Here is an 18795-nt window from a genome sequence, read left to right on the forward strand (position 1 = left end):
CATAGAGCCCACCTGGGGTTTGATCCCACGACCTTGGGATCATGACCTGAGTTGAAATCAAGGGTTGGACGCTTAACCAACTGAGCCACTCAGGCACCCCTAAATTTTATGTTACTTAAAGCCCATTTATATTTATGGAAAATCCAACATCTCATCAATGTTGCAGTTCAAGCTGGGAATGAACAACTTGGGTGTGGATAAACGATCTAGAGCATTCATTAATTTCTAAGAATCACCTTGAGTCATTGAGGCCAAAGGGAACAATAGGTAGCAAACCACACTTAAGAACCCAATAAAAATTGAGCACCCGAGTGGCTCAGTCAGTTAAGCCTCTGACCCTTGATTGTGGCTTAGGTCGTGGGCTTGTGAGTTTGAGCCCCACATAAGGCTTCATGCTGAGAGTGAGGACCCTCCTTGAGATTCTCTCTTTCTCTCTCTCTGGCCCTCCCCACTCTTTCTCTGAATAAATAAACTTTTTTTTTTTTTTTTTTAAGAATCTGATAAAAATCTTGAAGAATCCCATCATCTGTGTAATTTAAGAGCTTAACTATGATGAATTTACTTCTGGCCCTTGGGTGAAATATTTGCCCTTCTGTAATTTCACAAATTATTACTAACAAATGTTAGATTTTTATAATGGAAAGGGACACAGCATCAGGATCATTTTGCTGATATTCCTCTGAGGCAGGAATCTGTCTTCCACTCACCTGTGCGTTTGAAACACCTTCAGTTGTGGAGCAATCACTACCCCCCAAGCATTTGTGCTTTATATTTCACAGAAACCGTCCTCCTGGTAATTTTGCCCTGTTACTGCTGCCTTCTGCTCTCTGTAGTTAGAATACAGTTAAACATTTTCCATATGATAGCTCTTCAGTTATGTCCACCCAAATCCTCATCCTTCTGGAATTTTCTGTGTCTCTGTTTTTCTCATTCACATCTAAGTTTCTCATGGGAGAGGAGATTTTGTCCCATTCCTCATCTCCTTGCCTTTTTCTGCCCTTAGGGTCTCCTAAGATCTGATTTAAGAGGCGGTGCACTCCCCCGGTGAAAGGCAAGAACACTATGAATTCTTCCTATTGTACTTAGCCATGTAGCAGGGAATCAAGGTTTACTTTATTTCTGGACAGTTATATCCACCAGACACAACCTTTGTCCCCAAACACCGCCTTCACTTTGCACAAACTTGTTGACCTCACACCTAAGTCAGCTTTTCTTGAACCCTCATTTGAACAAACAAACATTCATTCTGATCTGCGGATATCCTGTGCGGCGTCAGGAAGGGCCGGCTTGGGCAGTGCAAGCTCAGTTAGCCTGCCACCACGCTGGAGATTTGGTTTCCTTTTTTCCTCCGGAGTTTACGAAGTGAGACAAAAAAGCAATTCCTGCTAACCTCTTAGACAATGCATGGGGCTCTTGACTCTATTCCAGGAAGTCGGTTTCATCAAGGTAACAGATCACCGAGACCAGAAAGGAGGCTGGGGACGCCGACAGGGACGTGGCATTCAGGTAACCCCCCAGGGTGCGGGTGGGGAGCCGGGTCGGAAGAGGAATGCGCAGTGCACACGAAGAGGAAAGGCCAGCGGCCCTGCGCCCCGGCGTGGACGAGCGCGGGAGTTCAGGCTAGGGGAGGGTGTGTGTGTGTCACCACGTGCTAGAGAGGAGGGGACAGGGCCCGCCTCTTATCTGTCTGTAAAGGGCGCAGGGCCGATCTCGGAGTTTCAGAGCTGACTAGCCAGAGACAGTGTTGAGAGAGAAAGAAAGAAAGAGACTGAGACTCACGTGGACACACACAGAGACGCAGATACAGAAACAGACAGGCAGGCGAGGTGAGAGGTTAGCAGGCTAGTTTGCCAAGCCCAGAGAAGAGATCTGGGAGAGGGAGGGTCCCGTTTAGACGCAAAGCCCAGGACTTCGAAGGGGCGGTTTCCTGCAGCTCCTTGGGGACTGCCCGTCTCACCCCTTCCAAGTTTCCTCTACGGGAATTTAGCAGCAAGACAGGAAGAGGAGGTGGGGTTCTACCGTGCGAGTGGTTTTAGTTCTTCCTAAGCAATTGCTTGGTTTGGGGCTTTATATCCGGGAGGAGCGTGTCACCACACTATGCAAATCCTGGGACATTTGCAAACCCGGCTCCGGGGCAGTTGGCCCCACGCCCGGCCGGGCCTTCGAGGGCTCGGGCCACGCAGTGCTCCCGGGGCTGGCCGGCGGTGGCCCGCTGGCCTTTATCTCTGTCCCCTTTTGTCCTCTTTATCTTAGGCTCTCCAGGAGGCCCGGGGGCCCGCTGTGCCTATCGCTCCCCGCCCGCCGGCTGCACTGCCACTTCAATGCCCCGCAGGTCGCGGGCTGCGGCTCTTCCCAAGGCGGCGGAGGACCAGGGGCGCCCGCGTCACGGCTGACTCGGACCCGCGCAGACAACTGAATCGCGCGCGGGCTCTTGGGCACCCGCGCAGGTGCGCCCAGCGCGTCCCCGTGCGCTCCAGCCCGTTTCAGGCCCTCGAAAGGCAGCCCCGGCCAGGATGGCCCCGGGCCGGGCGGTGGCTGGGCTCCTGCTGCTGGCGGCCGCGGGCATCGGAGGGACGGCGGCGGGGCCCGGGCTCGCCTTCAGCGAGGATGTACTGAGCCTGTTCGGCGCGAATCGCAGCCTGTCGGCGGCGCAGCTCGCGCGCCTGCTGGAACAGCTGGGAGCCGCCCCCGCGGAAGGTGTCGCGGAGCCCGGGCAGCTGCACTTCAATCAGGTACGGCCCTTGCAGTGTCCGCGGACACCCATGGACTTCCATTTGTGTAGGAACGCTATTTATTTGGGAAGAGCGAGGGAGGAAGACTTTCGGGGCATTTTTCAAGTGCGGGGCGGTATCTGATTGGCGGCACTTAATTTTCACCCCACTGGGCTTCTCGAACCAGGGTTAAAGGGCTGGTGTTGTTGAGGGAGCCAGAAATTGCAGTTTTACGCCTGATGAGCTGCGAGGTCAGACGCTTGTGGTCATAACATTTTATAGAAAAGTTTATGAAGTAGTCGAGGGCGGGAAGCACCTTTATGAGATGCTTTTTAGATTGGAACGGCGTACTTAAGTCTTCCCAGCAAAGATAGTGGCTCACCTGGCACCCTCATTAACAGTTGCTTGGTGCACCCTCATCTAACAGCTAAGAACTGCTGACGAGACACTTTGTAGTTGTCTTTCCTATGTAGGTTTCATGAGGCCTCCAGAGCTGAAGGGTCTGTTGTACAGAGATAGGGAAACCAATGAGGGCTTGACCAAGATCGTATACCCAGTTGGTGCCGGAACTGGATTGAGTCTTAGTTTTCAGTCATTTGTCAGGTCAAGCGTTTGATTCTAATATTCGTTCAAAATAAAAAATATATATATTTCTTAGTACATATACAGTATTAGCTAGGCATTTGGTAATGTCTTCGATTTAAGGACAGCTATGAGCTACCTAGGAGAATTTTAAGATCATACCTATCAGTAAATTTCAAAAAGGATGCTGTTGTAGGTTCCTAGTCACTTCCATGATAAATATTCTATGATTATTTCTTAAAACCGTGAGGTAGGCAAAGGGTGCTTTTAGCATCCTCCCCAAACTCCTCCCCACTTCTAAAAATTCAGTTAACTCAGTGCCTTGATTTTTTTCCCCTTCTGCTCTTGTTCCACTAACAACTGAGGATGAATAGCAGTGTGCAGTATTTTGCATAGTGTTTGTCACTTATGGGCAGTGTTAGTTTGTGTTACAAAAAATTTTTGTGTTCTGAGATGTTTAGGAAATACTGCATACTATGTATTCTCCACTCTTGGGAATTTAGCATTTTCCAATGTATCTAATCTTGGATGTCAGATAGGGAAACTTTAATCAAGTAAAATCCTTGCTAATACCACTATAGGTAGGTTTGCATTCTTTTTTATTAGATATATCTTACCTCAATTAAAACACACAATGTTCAAGAAGTAGAACTTTCTGGTGCCATGGGGTATCAGAGGGCGGCCTGCCTTTGACCATGAAGCGTTTTGTGGTCCGTTTACCTATGTTCTTTAGTAAAGTGTATATAGTTCCATTTCTGGCATGACATTACATTTGGTTTAGTGTCTGAGAACTTACATGTTAGAAAACTGAAATGCCTCCATAGTATATAGATATTTCAGAAAATAAAGCAAACACCTTCCTCAGTACTTTTTGTCTAGTTGCAGTCTCTTCTTTTCAATTAGGGGAAACAGCTGACTAAAGTATTTCTAGGTAGGAGTAGGAGTGGTGGGTCATATGCTTAGAAAGAAGCTTCAGGATTTCACTTGCAGCTGCATATCTGTGGCCCACACATTGTTTTGATTTAAATTATCTCCTTATCTTGTAGTGTCTGGAGGTGTAGATGAATTATAAAGTGACAAAAGACCCCTGAGCCATCTGTTGGCAAAGACACTGGAGAATATGCCTGGATTATTTAGGAAAATCAGTTAACTTTATTAGCAGTATGATCCCAGTTTATGAGTAAGTCAGATGCCTCAATAAGTAAATTATATGTACATTGACACCTTGTTTCTTGTTTCCATGTTTGCATATTTAACTACCTTCATTATGGCCTTCGTGGGCATCAAAAAGAGACATGAAGAAGCCCGTAATTACTTTGGAAACAAAGGGAAGCTGAGGAAGGTTTATCATGTAGTCAGGCCTAACACACATCAACTTGATGTTCTAAAAAGTCCTAAAGAAAACAATAGTCATCCGTTAAATGGTGACAGATGAAATGCCATTCCTGAGAATCTGTTAATCTGCTGGCATTCATATCCATTCTAGCAGGACACCATCCAGTCTGGAACAAAAGTTAGAGCCATTAATATCTCTGTCTTAAAGAATGTATCTTCAGTTTCCTCACCTACAATGAAGTAGAATAAATAATACATGAACCTGTTGTGAGAAGCTTGACTTTCTGACTTTGAAAAAGGCTGAGAAAATAGAATTTATTTTGATGAGCCAGGGATTTATTCAGTCTTCTAAGAGATTTATTTACAAATGGCTTTGCTCTTTGGATGGGGGCTGTGATGTTTCTTAGGTAGGCTTTTCTCAAGTCATAGACTACTGTATGCTGGAGGTTGGATAGACAATTTTGGAAGGTTTTCTAATATTTTTTCCCACATCCTTAAGTACTATTAAATTAAGTTGTTGCTTTGGGAGACCAAAGTGATCTGAGTTTAAACTGGAGACAATGGAACAATTGAGTTTCTCCTTCTGCTGCTTATGGTTACTGGGGGTATAAAGAGCAGGTGGAATAGGCAACCCAGACAGCGAGGGGAGGGACCTGGGACATGAATGAGTCTCTGGGGCGCCATGACTGGGTGTAAGTCTGATCTATCTCGGGGAGTTCCTACAATAAACAAGGGCACCCCAAGGGGCGCCTGGGTGGCTTAGTCGGTTAAGTGTCTGACTCTTGATTTCGGCTCAGGTCATGATCTCACAGTTGGTGAGATCCAGCCCCATATCTGGCCCCATGCGGGGTGTGGAGCCTGCTTGGGATTTTCTCTCTCTTCTCTTTCTCTCTCTCTTCCTCTCCCTTCTACCCTTCCTCCACTCTCTCTCACTTTCTCTCTCAAAAAAAAAAAGTACACAAAACTATCCCCCCCCCAAAAAAGCAGGGGCACCCCAACTGAATGAATATCCTGGGTGATTTGATTTAGGGGATTTAAGAATGGCCTTAGTGGGACCTTTTCTTTGTTCCAGTGTTCACTCTCATTCTCCAGGTGTTCTTTTCTTTTAATTTTCTCTTCAAAAAAACCTCACCTCCTAGTTCTTAGCTGTAGATACTACCTAAACAGCATGATAAAAAGGAAGACTCTCATCCTCCAAATGATAACACTAAGCTTCAGGAAATGACTCTTTTCAGATAAATCAGTCACCCAGGGAGGGATAGTAGGAGTGTTGGAAATGAGGGAGTGGGTGTGGGACTTTGGCATGTGAGGTGAATTTGTTTCATCCATCACTCAACCTTATGTTTTACTTCTCTCTCTTAACTTTTTGTTTTTTTCCTCACAGAAAACTCCCACTTTTATTTTTCCTTTCACATTCCTATACCTAGTTGCCTGAACCTTGTTTGTTTTTGTATTTAAAAAAATATTTTTTAATGTTTTATTTATTTTTGAGGAAGAGAGAGAGACAGAGTATGAGCAGGGGAGGGGCAGAGAGACAGGGAGACACAGAATCTGAAGCAGGCTGCAGGCTCCGAGCTGTTAGCACAGAGCCCCATGCGGGGCTCGAATTCATGAACTACGAGATCATAACCAGAGTGGAAATCAGACGCTTAACAGACTGAGCCATCCAGAAGCCCCTTGTTTTTTATTTTAGATGTTTATTTATTTATTTTGAGAGAGAGAGGGCAAGCTCCAGCATGCAAGCGGGGGGAGAGGGGGGACAGAGAGTGAGGGGGAGAGAATCCCAAGCAGGCTTCATTCCTAGCAGTGGTTAGATTCTGCAAACTTCGAGATCATGACCTGAGACGAAATCAAGAGTCAGATGCTTAACCCACTGAACCACCCAGATGCCCCCCCTGAACTTTGTTTTTAAACCTCTTCCAATTCGTATACAATCTTCCTAATGCAACACTTGGAGTATGCATCTCTCCTTTTAAAACTCAGCCATGAGCCTTCTCTTTGCTGGTGAAGTTTAAATCCTGAGCCTGGCATTCAAGGCCCTGTGCCTCTAGGTTGGCCCTGAGATGTCATCCTACCTCTCCAGACCTGGCACTCACTTAACTAAACTAGTTACTCTTCTGTGAATTCACCTGAAACTTTTGCACAGCCACTTCCTAGCTAATTATCTTCCTTGTACCCTTCCTGTTTCCAACTAGGAAGTCCTTCTTTTCCTTGAATTACCCTATCAAAATCATATGTTCTTAAAAGCCTAGCTGAACTCCTCCATAAAACCTCTCTGGGGCATCACAGCCAGCACTGATTCACTGATTTCTCTCTTTTTTGAATTCCTGAAATAGTTTTTTTTTATGCTAATTACATTTAACTCTTCATGTGTTTAACAGATGTCTTGAATGACTACTATACTTTAATTAGGGTGGTCATTTTTAAAGTAGAAATCTGATCATATCACTCATCTTACTAAAACAATTAAATTCCTTCAAGATAAACTTCAAACACTTTAATGTGGCTTAACCCCTTTTATGATCTGGTTCCTGTGTATTTCTCAAGGCTTGTCCTTTGCCGCTATTCTCATCTTAATGGATCTCCCTTAGTTCCTCACTCTCCCTATATATCTGCTGATGCTTCAGGTATCGGTGTAGACGTTACTGCTTCTGAGAAGCCTTTCTTGATCTGCTCAAGCATTTAGTAGGAACCTTTCTATGATCCTATGTTAATCGGTGCCTATGCAATCATAATATATTCTATGTTGCAATTATATTATAATATGTAAATAACATCATGAGTTACAATACACACATGATTGTAAACAAATTGAAGGGAAGGACCTGACTCATCTCTAGGGGCTAGTGTAGTGCTTGGTATGTAACACATATGTATTACCTATTTTTTGAGTGAATGAGTGAAGATTGTTTAATATAGGTAAAATAGTTTGGGCTTTCCCATGACGTTACAGTTTATTGAGGGAGGTATGACATATGCATACATAACCACAATGCACCGCAGCATGACATGTGTAATTAAAGAATTGCAAACAAAAGTGTAACAGGATCAGCCTTGTGTTTTCAGAAAATCCTTCCGCATGAGAGTGTGGAATGTGTTGGGTCGGGCCAAGACAGAATGAAGGAGGAGACTGTGGTGGTTTGCAAGAGATGTAATGACTGTGTGGGCCTGGAGACAGTCGGGAGGTAGCATAAAGACCCTACGTCTTGCAGAAAAGCAGGCAATAAAAGTGCCCCCAAATAAATATCTTCTACTTCAATCTTTTGCCTGTTGTGTCATTTAACTATTGTTAAATCTTTTCCTTCATTAGTTTCTGGCCTAATGATGCCAGAGGGAGAAGCAGTGAGGTAACTGTAGGCCTTTTATTTCAGTGGATGGCCTGGCTAGTGGTGTGTGGTGTGTGTGTGTGTGTGTGTGTGTGTGTGTGTGTGTGTGTTCATGACATATGTATTGTATGCATAGTTTGTTCTATTGTACTTTTTCCTGGGGTGGGGGTCATGGTAGGTTAGATGAGGGAGGTTGTGGGAACCGCTGACATGAATGGAGGAGAGAAAGAACATCTGTTCTTTTGGCTTTTGTGTTCTGAGAAATGGCTGGGGTAAGTCTTCTAGGAATGCCTTCTAGCCTGCTCGTTCAGGTGAGAAATGAAGGGCGGGACAGAGGGCGAGGTTGCATTTAGGTCTCTGGTTGCTTTTCCTTTAAGACAATGTACCTATTCTGATCTATTACATCACTCTCATTTAAGTTGACAGAGTACAGTTAAATCATTGTTTCCTAGAGGTTTTGGGAAAACGAAGGACACTCGTAATTCATTTGACTGTGATGTCAAGAATTTAGTTTGCTTCTTTGCCAGGTATGATTGGAATCTGTCCAGGAAAATGCCCTTCATTCTTTCCATATTTAACTACTCTAAGAGTCACACGAACCCTTTTGTACAAAACATAAATAATTGTGTCTAGGAATTTATTTGTCTTGTACTATGTGCCATAACTCTTAGCCAGTTTATTTGTATTATCACATTTCATACTCCCAACCCTACGATAATGGCACCATTATTATCTTCATTTTCCACATGAGAAAAACGTGGTACAGAAAGATTAAGTAACTCACCTGGTGTCACATGGAAAGTGGTAGAACCTCAGGCAATCCTCAACGCTATGGGATAGTGGATTTTTTGAATTATGGTCTTGGAAATCATACTCTCTCTACCCTGGGCCACTATTACCTCAGATTTTGAATTGTGAGTAGAAGTTACTCATCATTGATCACTTATCAGCTTATCCATTGCTTAGTCACTTGAAGGGAACTGTGCCAAGAGTATAGAAACTACAGTGGTGATAATGAGTCCTTTTCCTCAGAGAGCTTATAATCTAAATAAATAAGATGTGAAAGGTAAAGAAGGCAAACTGTGTAGTTAAGTAATCGCTAAGGCAAATATGGTGAGAGATATCACTAAGCTGTCTGTGGTTAACTGTCATATGAAGACTGGTGATAGCATGTGCTACTAGTTTATTTTTCTTATTTTTAATTTTTGAGAGAGAGAGAGAGAGAGTGAGAATGGGCGGGGGAGGGGCAGAGAGAGAGGTGAGAGGGAATCTTAAGCAGGCCCCATGCCCCGTGTGAAGCCTGATGCAGGGCTCAATCCCACTATGTGAGATCATGACTTAAACTGAAATCAAGAGCTGGGTGCTTAGGTGACTGAGCCACCCAGGCGCCCCAGCATGTGCTACTAGTTTCAAAGGGTGAAGGGGGTGCCTGGGTGGCTCAGTTGGTTGAGTGACCGACTTCGGCTCAGGTCATGATCTCACCGTTCGTGAATTCAAGCCCTGCATCGGGCTCTGTGCTGACAGCTCAGAGCCTGGAGCCTGCTTCAGATTCTGTGTCTCCCTCCCTATCTGCCCCTCCCCTGCTCACGCACTGTCTGTCTGTCTCTCAAAGAATAAATAAACAATAACAAAAATTTAAAAAAAAAGAAAGGGTGAAGGATCATCATTTTGGGAAACGTTTCAGGGAGGAGTTACAAATCAGTAAATTCTCCTTTTGGATAAGTTTGCATATCTGGATCAGTTTCTAAAATATTTGTTGATTGAACATCTGCTTGTATCAAATGTGTCTCGTACTATTAACCACAGGATGGACTTTCCTGTGGGCAACATGAATTCTTTTATAGAATGAAATTGTCCTTGATTCTTTCTTATATGATGAATTTTTCTCGGAGAAAATATTTTGGCAGCAATAGTTTTCCTAATTCTGAGTTTTAAGTCTTCCCTCTGAAAGGCATATTAATCAACTTGTGTTTTCCTATAGGGATAGACTCCGAGTAGGAGAGAAACACCTATGCCTCCTGTTAAAACTTTCAGTGCTGTTTTCACTTTTACTCTAGAAGGATTCTGGCAATGAATTTACTCTCTCTTCTGGCAGTTGAGAGGGTAGATCCTCCTTTAGGTGCCTGTGAAGCAACTGCCTTGCTGGCTGCACAGCGCTGCAGAAAGTGGTTTGTGCCAAGGTGCTAGGAAGGAGTTGAAGCAATGAGGGAAGAGTAGGTGAGCAGAATGATTAACTCTGGCTGTAGGCAGGTCAATGCTGCAGTTAGCAGGAGAGGGCAGAGGTAAACTTTTTTCCTTACTGGGGATAGATCTTTATTCCTTGCTCACAGTAGAGTAGCTGGGTGGGGAGATTTGCAGTTTTGATGCTTCCCAGGATTCATGCCATATCCTGCTTCCTGATCATACCTATCTTGGGATATGCTGAGGTGCAGGGACTTCATTTCCCTGTCATAAAAACCCATTGCTGGGGCGCCTGGGTGGCTCAGTCAGTTAAGCATCTGACTTCAGCTCAGGTCATGATCTCATGGTTCCTGGGTTCGAACCCTGCATCTGGCTCTGTGCTGACAGCTCAGAGTCTGGAGCCTGCTTCAGATTCTGTGTCTCCCTCTGTCTCTGCCCCTCCCTCGCTCGTGTACTCTCTCTCTCTCTCAAAAATAAATAAGCATAAAAAAAAAAAAACATTGTTTTTCAACTATGACTGTTTTAAGTTTTCTAAACTTAAGGGTTTTAAATTTAATGTACACTAAATTTCATGTACATTTGAGTCCTCTATGTGATCAGTTTCTTTTGGTTGTAGTAGTAGAGATTGGGGGAGAAAAACAGGAATATAAATAGGAATGGAAAATAAGGCCTGAGGTTGAGAGGGATTGATATTCTTCAAGGAAAAGAGAAGCAGCCCTATATAAAGGCAGCTTATTGAGGTTGGTAATAAGAGTTTGTAAGTCACTTATATTCAGAGTGGCATTTCCTCAAGGGACTATCCATATTGCTAAGGGCAAACAGTTAATATTGGGGTCATTTACAATGCAATTTATTTAAAAAAAGAATGTTACTAAACTGTAGACCACCAAAGAAACTATAGTTTTCAGAAAGTTTTCCCATTCCCAACTCTAGATAACAGTAGGTTCCTGCTTGTAATTGAAGCTAATTAATTTATTCTCAAACTATTCCCAGTTGTCTATTTCAGGGGCAAATGAGTTTGCCGAGTCTTGAGATTTATAAAGAAATGAAACTATCATTGAATTACCTTTGTGATGGAGGGATTTGGGAGCATAGAAAATCTCCAGAATGGAGCCTTGTTTCAGTTGGTTTCTGTCTCCTTCCAAAGATCCTCTGTTGTTTTTCTTGGCCTGGAGTTTAAGGAGAACAAAAACAAAAATCTGTGAATCTAGATCAAAGGTGTTAACCTGAAAAGTAGTATTATGCCTTGCAAGTCCAAGTATTTAATACCTTGACTTTTTTTATGACTAACTGAATGGCTAGAGAACAAAAAACAGGTGTGCCTTGATAAGGCCTCTAAAGCTTTAGTTCTATGAACCTAGCTCAAAAATAATCCAGAGTTGTCATCGATTTATTTGGTGAGCTTCTTAGATCTCTAACTATAGTAGAGAATACAACATAATGGTTAACAATTTGGCCTCTGGAATCAAACAGACCTGGGCTGAAATTCTAATTTGTCACTTATTACCTGGGGAATCACAGGAAAGTCCTTAACCTCCTTAATCCTTAGTTTTTACATCTGTGAACTGAAAAAAAAAAAAAAATGAACTGTACTCATAGGATGGTTGTTTGAACTAAAATATAAAAACAATAATAACATTTATTGAGCAATTACTATATTTTAGGCACTTCTATCTTCAGCGCATTATATGTAGTAACTCAAATAAAATTTTTTTCCCATTACCTATGTTACTCCAAATAATGAATAACAAATAAAGAAATACATGTAGAACATTTAGCGTCATGCCTGGCTCGAACATATGCTCAATGCATACTTTATAATACTGTGTTACTTGATATAGTGATAACTGTTCTTAACAAAATTGTCTTTCGCTGGAGGCCTGAGCACCCTAGTGTCGGTCAACTTACAGAGGAAAGCACTGCTATAAAAAGACAGTAAGGATTAATGAAATGAAAAGTTCAATGAGAAATATGCCAGTCCTAAAAGCTCAGTAGGAAGTATGTCAGTCCATTGACTTTGGTTTCAGTGTTAGTTTCCATGACAGCTCTTACCTTGAGAAAGTCTTTGACTGTTTGCTTCTGCTTCCCTTTTATCGAACACTGGGGATAAATTCCAAAAAATGTAAGCCTTTGGTGTATAGGCTAAAGAAATAATATTGAGTGTTTCAATGTGCGTTGAAGTTAATGAATATTTCTTCTCCTCCAGAGTTCTGCTGAGGCTGTGTTGTATTGTTTTTATCCAGCATTTACATCATACTGAAATGTGAATGGTTGGGAGTGCATGGTGTATTTCTAGAAATTGATCTAATTGCGGTTTTAAGTGTAGATTTACTTCAGGATCTCTGTATGGGTTTTATAAGCGGACAGAATCCAGGGTCCTTCATGTCTAGCTGGCCTTGTTAGTTGGAAAGCAGGTAAGAGAACAGGGGCTACTTTGGTCTCCCTGGGATAAGTTTGGCACGAGAGGTAGCTCAAACTTCGTATGAAAGGGAATGATAAAATCAGTAGGCTGATTCTGAGCTGGGTCACAGATCCTGCTTCGTGCGAATGTTGAACACGTGTGCTAGAAAACACACAGCCTCTTTTGTTAAAAAATGCATGCTATTGATGATACCAGGCAATTGAATTTATATATCAAATCATGATGCTCTACCATTTTCTTTAGGAGCAGAGATCTCAGAATTTAGGGATAGTCTTTGCTTACTTCACCTACACACCTTAATAAGAAAAGCTACACATTGGCTCTATTTAAAAAAAATTTTTTTTTAACGTTTATTTGTTATTGAGAGACAGAGACAGAGCACAAGCATGGAAGGGGCAGAGAGAGGAGGAGACACAGAATCTGAAACAGGCTCCAGACTCTGAGCTGTCAGCACAGAGCCCGACGCGGGGCTTGAAGTCACAAACTGCGATATCATGACCTGAGCTGAAGTAGGACGCCCAACCGACTGAGCCACCCAGGCGCCCCGGCTCTATTCTTAATCGTGGGATGAATGCCAGTTAAAGAAATATTCTGGGTAGGACCTTCACTCTAGGAGAGGAAGTAGGTTGTGTTCTAATAGGAATGAGGTTAACATTTATGGAGTACTTATCATGTGCCAGGCACTGTGCTCGGTACTTCCTTATACGTCATCCCATTAACCCTCCTAATCTCACAGGATAAGAGTTCTAGGTATTCCCATGAGGAAAGCCAGTCTTAGCTAGGATAAATACGTCACTCAGAGTCAGAGCTCAGAAGTGGCAGAGTGAGGATTCTATTCCAGAGGCACTGGACTTCAAAACCTATGCTCTTTCCATTTTGTTCCTCGTGCTGAAGAATATCATCCCACGGACGACCTGCTTGATTTTCCGAAATGTCAAGTGTCCCATACTTTCATCTATGTGCCTGGATGTCAAGGTAGAATTGATGCGAGCTTCTTGAAGTCACTGGGAACTGTACAATTGTTTGAAGCAGGAAGGTGTTCTCTGCTGATATTACTCTTGTTCAGAAAACAAGAAAAAAATTATTATTATTATTATTATTTTTCCCCGCTGAAGTTGTCTCTGCAACAGTCAGGGCTAGCTCTAAAACCTGATGTTAATTCCTTCACAGCTATTTTTCAACCTTGCAATGTTATTTTCTGATTATTGGCATTAGACTCAAAACAGTATTGGGGGAGAATTAAGACATACCAGTTTGCCTAGAAACTGAGACACAAATAAGTCATTTGGCAAAAGTCACCAAGTATCCATATTTGTCTTGGAGAACAGACATTCCAAGTCTGAATGCCTGTTTCTTCTCCACTGTGCCAGTTTTGGGCAGATGCTATGTTACTGGGGCCCCTGTGCTGTGAATTCCCTGAATATCTCACGGTGTTTATGCACTGCTTTCTGTATATAATGGGCCAGTGGAAATATTTGAATTGCCATTCCGCTTTCTCACCTTCCAGTCACTCCACAGCGCACTGTGGGCTCTGTCCCTAATGCTTTCATGAAATTACTCTGCAGGACATCACCCAGAACCTTCTTACTGCTAAATACAATGGGTGCTTCCCAGGTGAAACACACCCTTTCCTTGCCTGTGACTATGTGTGCTTTGATTTTCTTACCTCTCTTTCTGCTTCTTTTCAATTTCAGTGTTCTTTGCTCGTCTTTTAAGTATTGATGTTCCTCAGGGTTCTACCTCAAGTCCTCTTCCTTTTGATTTTACACACTCCCTCCACATAATGTCCATCTGTCCTCCAACTGAAGTTTTCACCTGTTCGTAGATGCTCCCTAGATACTAACATACTAATCTAATACATACTCCCTAATCTGGCTGGGTCCAGATTTCTCTCTTGAGGTTTAGCCTGGCACATCCTGTTGCCGATTGATGTGCAGTCCTCTCCCGTCCCCAGCTCAGCAGGTCTAAACCTAATCCAGGTGGAGCTCATCAACTCTATCCTTTCTCCATCACAGCCTCCTGGTAATTCCATTCTGCCAGTCTCAGTGATCAGCATCGCCGTCTGCTTGGTTGGTTGACTACGTTGAAAAACTGGATGTTATTCTTGAAACCCCTACCCCCTTATTGCAAATGCACATAAGTCCTGTCGCAGTAAGGTCAACATGGTTCTGACTCAATCTTTCTAAACTCCAGGGTTCTCTTTAGTCTGATAGGGATAATTTTACCTATTTTATGGGATTGTTGTGGAGATTAAATGAGTTATTGTATCTTGCCATTCTGTCATGTGCCTGGCATGCTGCAAGTGCTCAATACATGTCTGCCCTGTTTCTCTTGCTGCCGCTGCATCCAGTCCTGCCCCGTGTCCCTTCCTATGCTCCACATTCCTGCCAGATTTCATCTCTAATATGCAAATTTGATCATTGCACCCTCCTTAAATGGCTTCTCATTACTGGTAGAATAAAATCTAATTCACCTGATATTCAAGACCCTGCAGTATATATTCCTACCCCTGTATTTCTCCAACCTTATTTCTCCTTTTTCCTTCACATCTCAGCTTAGATAATTGCTTTCTCTTGGAAGCCTCTGACAATCCCAATACTTTCGGGTGGGTTAATTATCCTTTCTCCACACCCTAACACTTACCAGGCCATACTGTAGTTATTTATATTTATATCTAGGCCCTGCAATAGTCTGTAAGACCTCGGAGTTTAGGAATCGGGTTCATTTCAGTCACTTTCTCTCTTTCTGTAACTAGCATAGTATCCGGCATTTAGTAGGTATTCAGAAAATATTTGTTGAATGAATGAATAGCTCCAACATTTTAACACCAAATTTTATACTAACATACTAAAATAACTTTTTAAAAAAAATTTTATGTTTTATTTATTCTTTTTTTTTTTTTCCCCAACGTTTATTTATTTTTGGGACAGAGAGAGACAGAGCATGAACGGGGGAGGGGCAGAGAGAGAGGGAGACACAGAATCTGAAACAGGCTCCAGGCTCTGAGCCATCAGCCCAGAGCCCGACGCGGGGCTCGAACTCACAGACCGCGAGATCGTGACCTGGTTGAAGTCGGACGCTTAACCGACTGCGCCACCCAGGCGCCCCTGTTTTATTTATTCTTGAGTCAAAGAGAGAGAGAGAGAGAGAGAGAGAGAGAGAGAGAGAGACTATGAGTGGGGGAGGAGCAGAGCAAGAGAGGGACACAGAATATGCTGCAGGCTCCAGGCTTTGAGCTATCAGCACAGAGCCTGACGCGAGGCTCGAACTCACAGACCATGAGATCATGACCTGAGCTGAAGTCTGATGCCCAACCAACTGAGCCACCCAGGCACCCCTAAAATAACTTCTTAAATCAACCTAAATGTCTCATTTGATTCAAGGCAAACTAGCAATTCCTTTATTTGGTGCAGACAAAATTTTAAAATAGTATAAAAGAAATAGTATGTTAAAGTGTAACCTGTATAGCATCAGAGAAGGAAATAATAAAGCTTTTATTTCTTCTAATTTCTGAATTTTGTAAAAAAATTTTTTTTTTCTCATTTAGACTTGGATTTTCTCCATGGCTTATAGTTATAGTTCTTAGGACAAGTTGGAAAAGTTGGTGTTAGTATAGCTTATTTGTAGTATCAGGGCCACACCGAACTGATTCCGGAAAAGTTTCATGGCATAGCAGAGAAACTTATGATTGGAAAATTTGGCTCTTCAGAGGTGAATAACTGGTAAATGACTTTCAGGTTATTGAGTTGTATTTCTCAGAATTATACTCAGATACTATGTGCACGAGTAGTTTCCAATTTTTTTAATCCATCCTCCCTTTCTTTAATCTGTCAAATATGTGATTGTTATAAATTGAGAGTCTTAGATGGTCCAAAGCCTTATTAGGGATTGAAGAAGATATAAAAGGACTACATCTATCCTTTCGAGATCTTCATGTGATCTTACTAAAGAGATATCCATTTTCATGAACAGATGATAATACAAAGAAGCACACTGTAAGTGCTAACCAAAAAATACCACGGGCGTTAAGAGTCTGGTGAGCATGCAGTATTAATCAGCGGAGGTGGGGGCCAAAGGTCAGGACAGATAGGAGTTGGATACTTTGAAGGGATATGTATCAGAATTTTAGGTAGGGATCATGGGGCATGCAAAGTCCCAATACAAGACTTGTTAAAACTTTTTATTTAGAATAAAGAGTTTGGGGCACCTGAGTGGCTCAGTCAGTTAAGTGTCTGCCTCCGGCTCAGGTCATGATCTCACGGTTTGTGGGTTCAAGCCCTGCATCAGACTCTGTGCTGACAGCTCGGAGCCCCTTGGGATCCTCTGTCTCCCTCTCTGTCTGCCCCTCCCCTGCTCATGTGCTCTCTCTCTCTCTCTCTCTCTCTCTCTTTCTCTTTCTCAAGAAATAAATAAAAGCATTAAAAAATAATAAAAATAAAATAAAATAAATCAGAATAGAGAGTTCCAGTATGCTTTTGGAGGATGGTAAAGGCAGTAGGAAGATTGGAGACAGGCAATTGAAGCTCTTCTGTGTTAGGACTTTAGATGCTTGGCAGAAGGAAAGTTTTTTATTTTTGTGTGGGGAGCTGTTTGAGTAGAAGAGTGACAGTGGCACTGTTTCAATAGAAGCAATCTTATGGGGATGTAGGATAAATAGGGTGAGAGGTATATTAGGTAAGATCAATTAGAAGCTCCCAACTTGTCAATTAAGTGGTATCTGGAGGCCTATGTGTCAGTCTTATGTGCCAGACTCAAGTTTGTACTCTTTTGTACTCTTAAAAATTATTGAGAACACCAAAGACCTTCAGTATATGTGGTTTATATCTATTGATATATACCATTATAGAAATTAATGTTGAGAAGAATTTTAAATATTTAATATATTAAAAATAACATTAATAAGCCCATACTATATTAGCAGTTTTTAATGAAAACATAATTGTATTTTTCATGACAAAAAATTAGTGAGAAGAATGGCATTGTTTTACATTTTTGTAAATCTCCTTAACATGTGGCTTAGAAGATAGGTATATTCTGATATATGCTCCTGTATTCAATTTGTTGTGACATATGTCACATAGCTTCTGGAATAGCCATTGTTCACTCATAAAAAAATGAAAATGCAGTCTTGATATTATTATAAAAATAAGTTTTACCTTACACATTCTCTGAAAGGGTTTTGGTAATCTGTAGGGGTGCCTGGATGACGTCTTGAGACCTACTGCCCTAAAGATTTTTCATAATATTGGGGCTGGGGTGGATTAAGTCATTCCTTGTATGCAGAGGTGAGATGACTTTGAAGGATGAGCTCACCCTTGTGACATTTGCCCCAGTCCTGACTGGAGAGCAGTCATATCTTCTACACCTTATCTCTGAAGGGGCCGAGTGGAAGGCCCTTGGTGAGCAGCAAGACCCAAAGACTTTTGATCCTGGCAGCAAATGGGAGAAGGCTGTCCTCACAGGTGATGGAAAGTAGGGGGGTTCCTGCTAGCTGGAGGCAGGTCAGGGTTAGAAAGTCAAGAATCCACACTGAGTGTCTGTGCTCTGATACCATGCCAGCTTTCAGGGGCAAGGACGCCTTGAGAAACTGAATGTGGATGGGACAGGTCTGAGACATGTGTCAACAGCTATGGTAAAATCAGAAAAGTCTTTAAACCTCTTTTAAAAAGTGTATCATAGCTTTTAAAGTTTCTTTTTCTCTAGTAAAATAAAAAAATTCCAGCTTGTCTTAATTGTATTTGGAGGAACCTAGAAAAAGAGATTGAAGAAACTCCCCATGATTTAACTTTATTTTTCTAATTGGAACAGGAATACACATACATTGTCTAAAACTTGGCAAATATAGAGAAGCAGAGAGGAAAAAATAAAAATCACCCATAATTTCATCACCAAGAGAGAAACACTGTTAATATTTAATATTTTGAAGCATACATTTCCAGATTGGATTGAACCTTATTTATAGAATGATGTCATTCGATACCTACTGTTTCACGATAATATTATTTCCCCGAACAATGTATCACAAAGCAAGCTATTTTCTTTAAATAATATACCTAAGGCCCTTTATGTCTCTTCTTTAGGAGCAGTTTTGAGTGAATGTGAATGCGTGTGCGCACATGTGTTTGTGTGTGTGTGTATGTATGTATTCTGCGTGGAAATGCATCAGCACTCTAGTGGCTTCAGTAAGAGGTGTGAGAAGAGTTGAGGGAACGATGGAAAAATGAATCGGGAAAACAGA

At 42.2% G+C, this 18795-nt stretch overlaps 1 protein-coding gene and 1 long non-coding RNA gene across 3 annotated transcripts in view; one reads left to right on the top strand and one right to left on the bottom strand.

Moving 5' to 3' along the window:
• Positions 1-1256: 1256 nt before the first annotated feature.
• The window catches only part of SLC39A8 (solute carrier family 39 member 8), an 80211-nt gene continuing 62672 nt past the window's right edge, over positions 1257-18795 (top strand). Inside the window, exons 1-2 of one of the 2 annotated variants that reach the window (XM_086704501.1) lie at positions 1257-1506; positions 2254-2732. In XM_086704501.1, coding sequence (XP_086560627.1) covers positions 2514-2732 — 219 coding nt within the window. In that variant the 5' untranslated portion in view covers positions 1257-1506; positions 2254-2513. Of the gene's footprint in view, positions 1507-1683; positions 2008-2253; positions 2733-18795 lie in introns of those variants that run through there. The other variant, XM_086704502.1, reaches the window with a different exon arrangement.
• Positions 6343-11645, bottom strand: LOC147581848 (uncharacterized). The gene is made up of 3 exons (XR_015250327.1): positions 11405-11645; positions 11202-11304; positions 6343-6467 (listed from the first exon to the last, which is right to left on the bottom strand). It is a non-coding gene; the product is annotated as an uncharacterized LOC147581848 (long non-coding RNA).

This window comes from Puma concolor, chromosome B1 (genome assembly GCF_028749965.1).
Source record: "Puma concolor isolate L17-30 chromosome B1, mPumCon1.1.hap2, whole genome shotgun sequence".
Classification (NCBI taxonomy): Eukaryota; Metazoa; Chordata; class Mammalia; order Carnivora; family Felidae; genus Puma; species Puma concolor.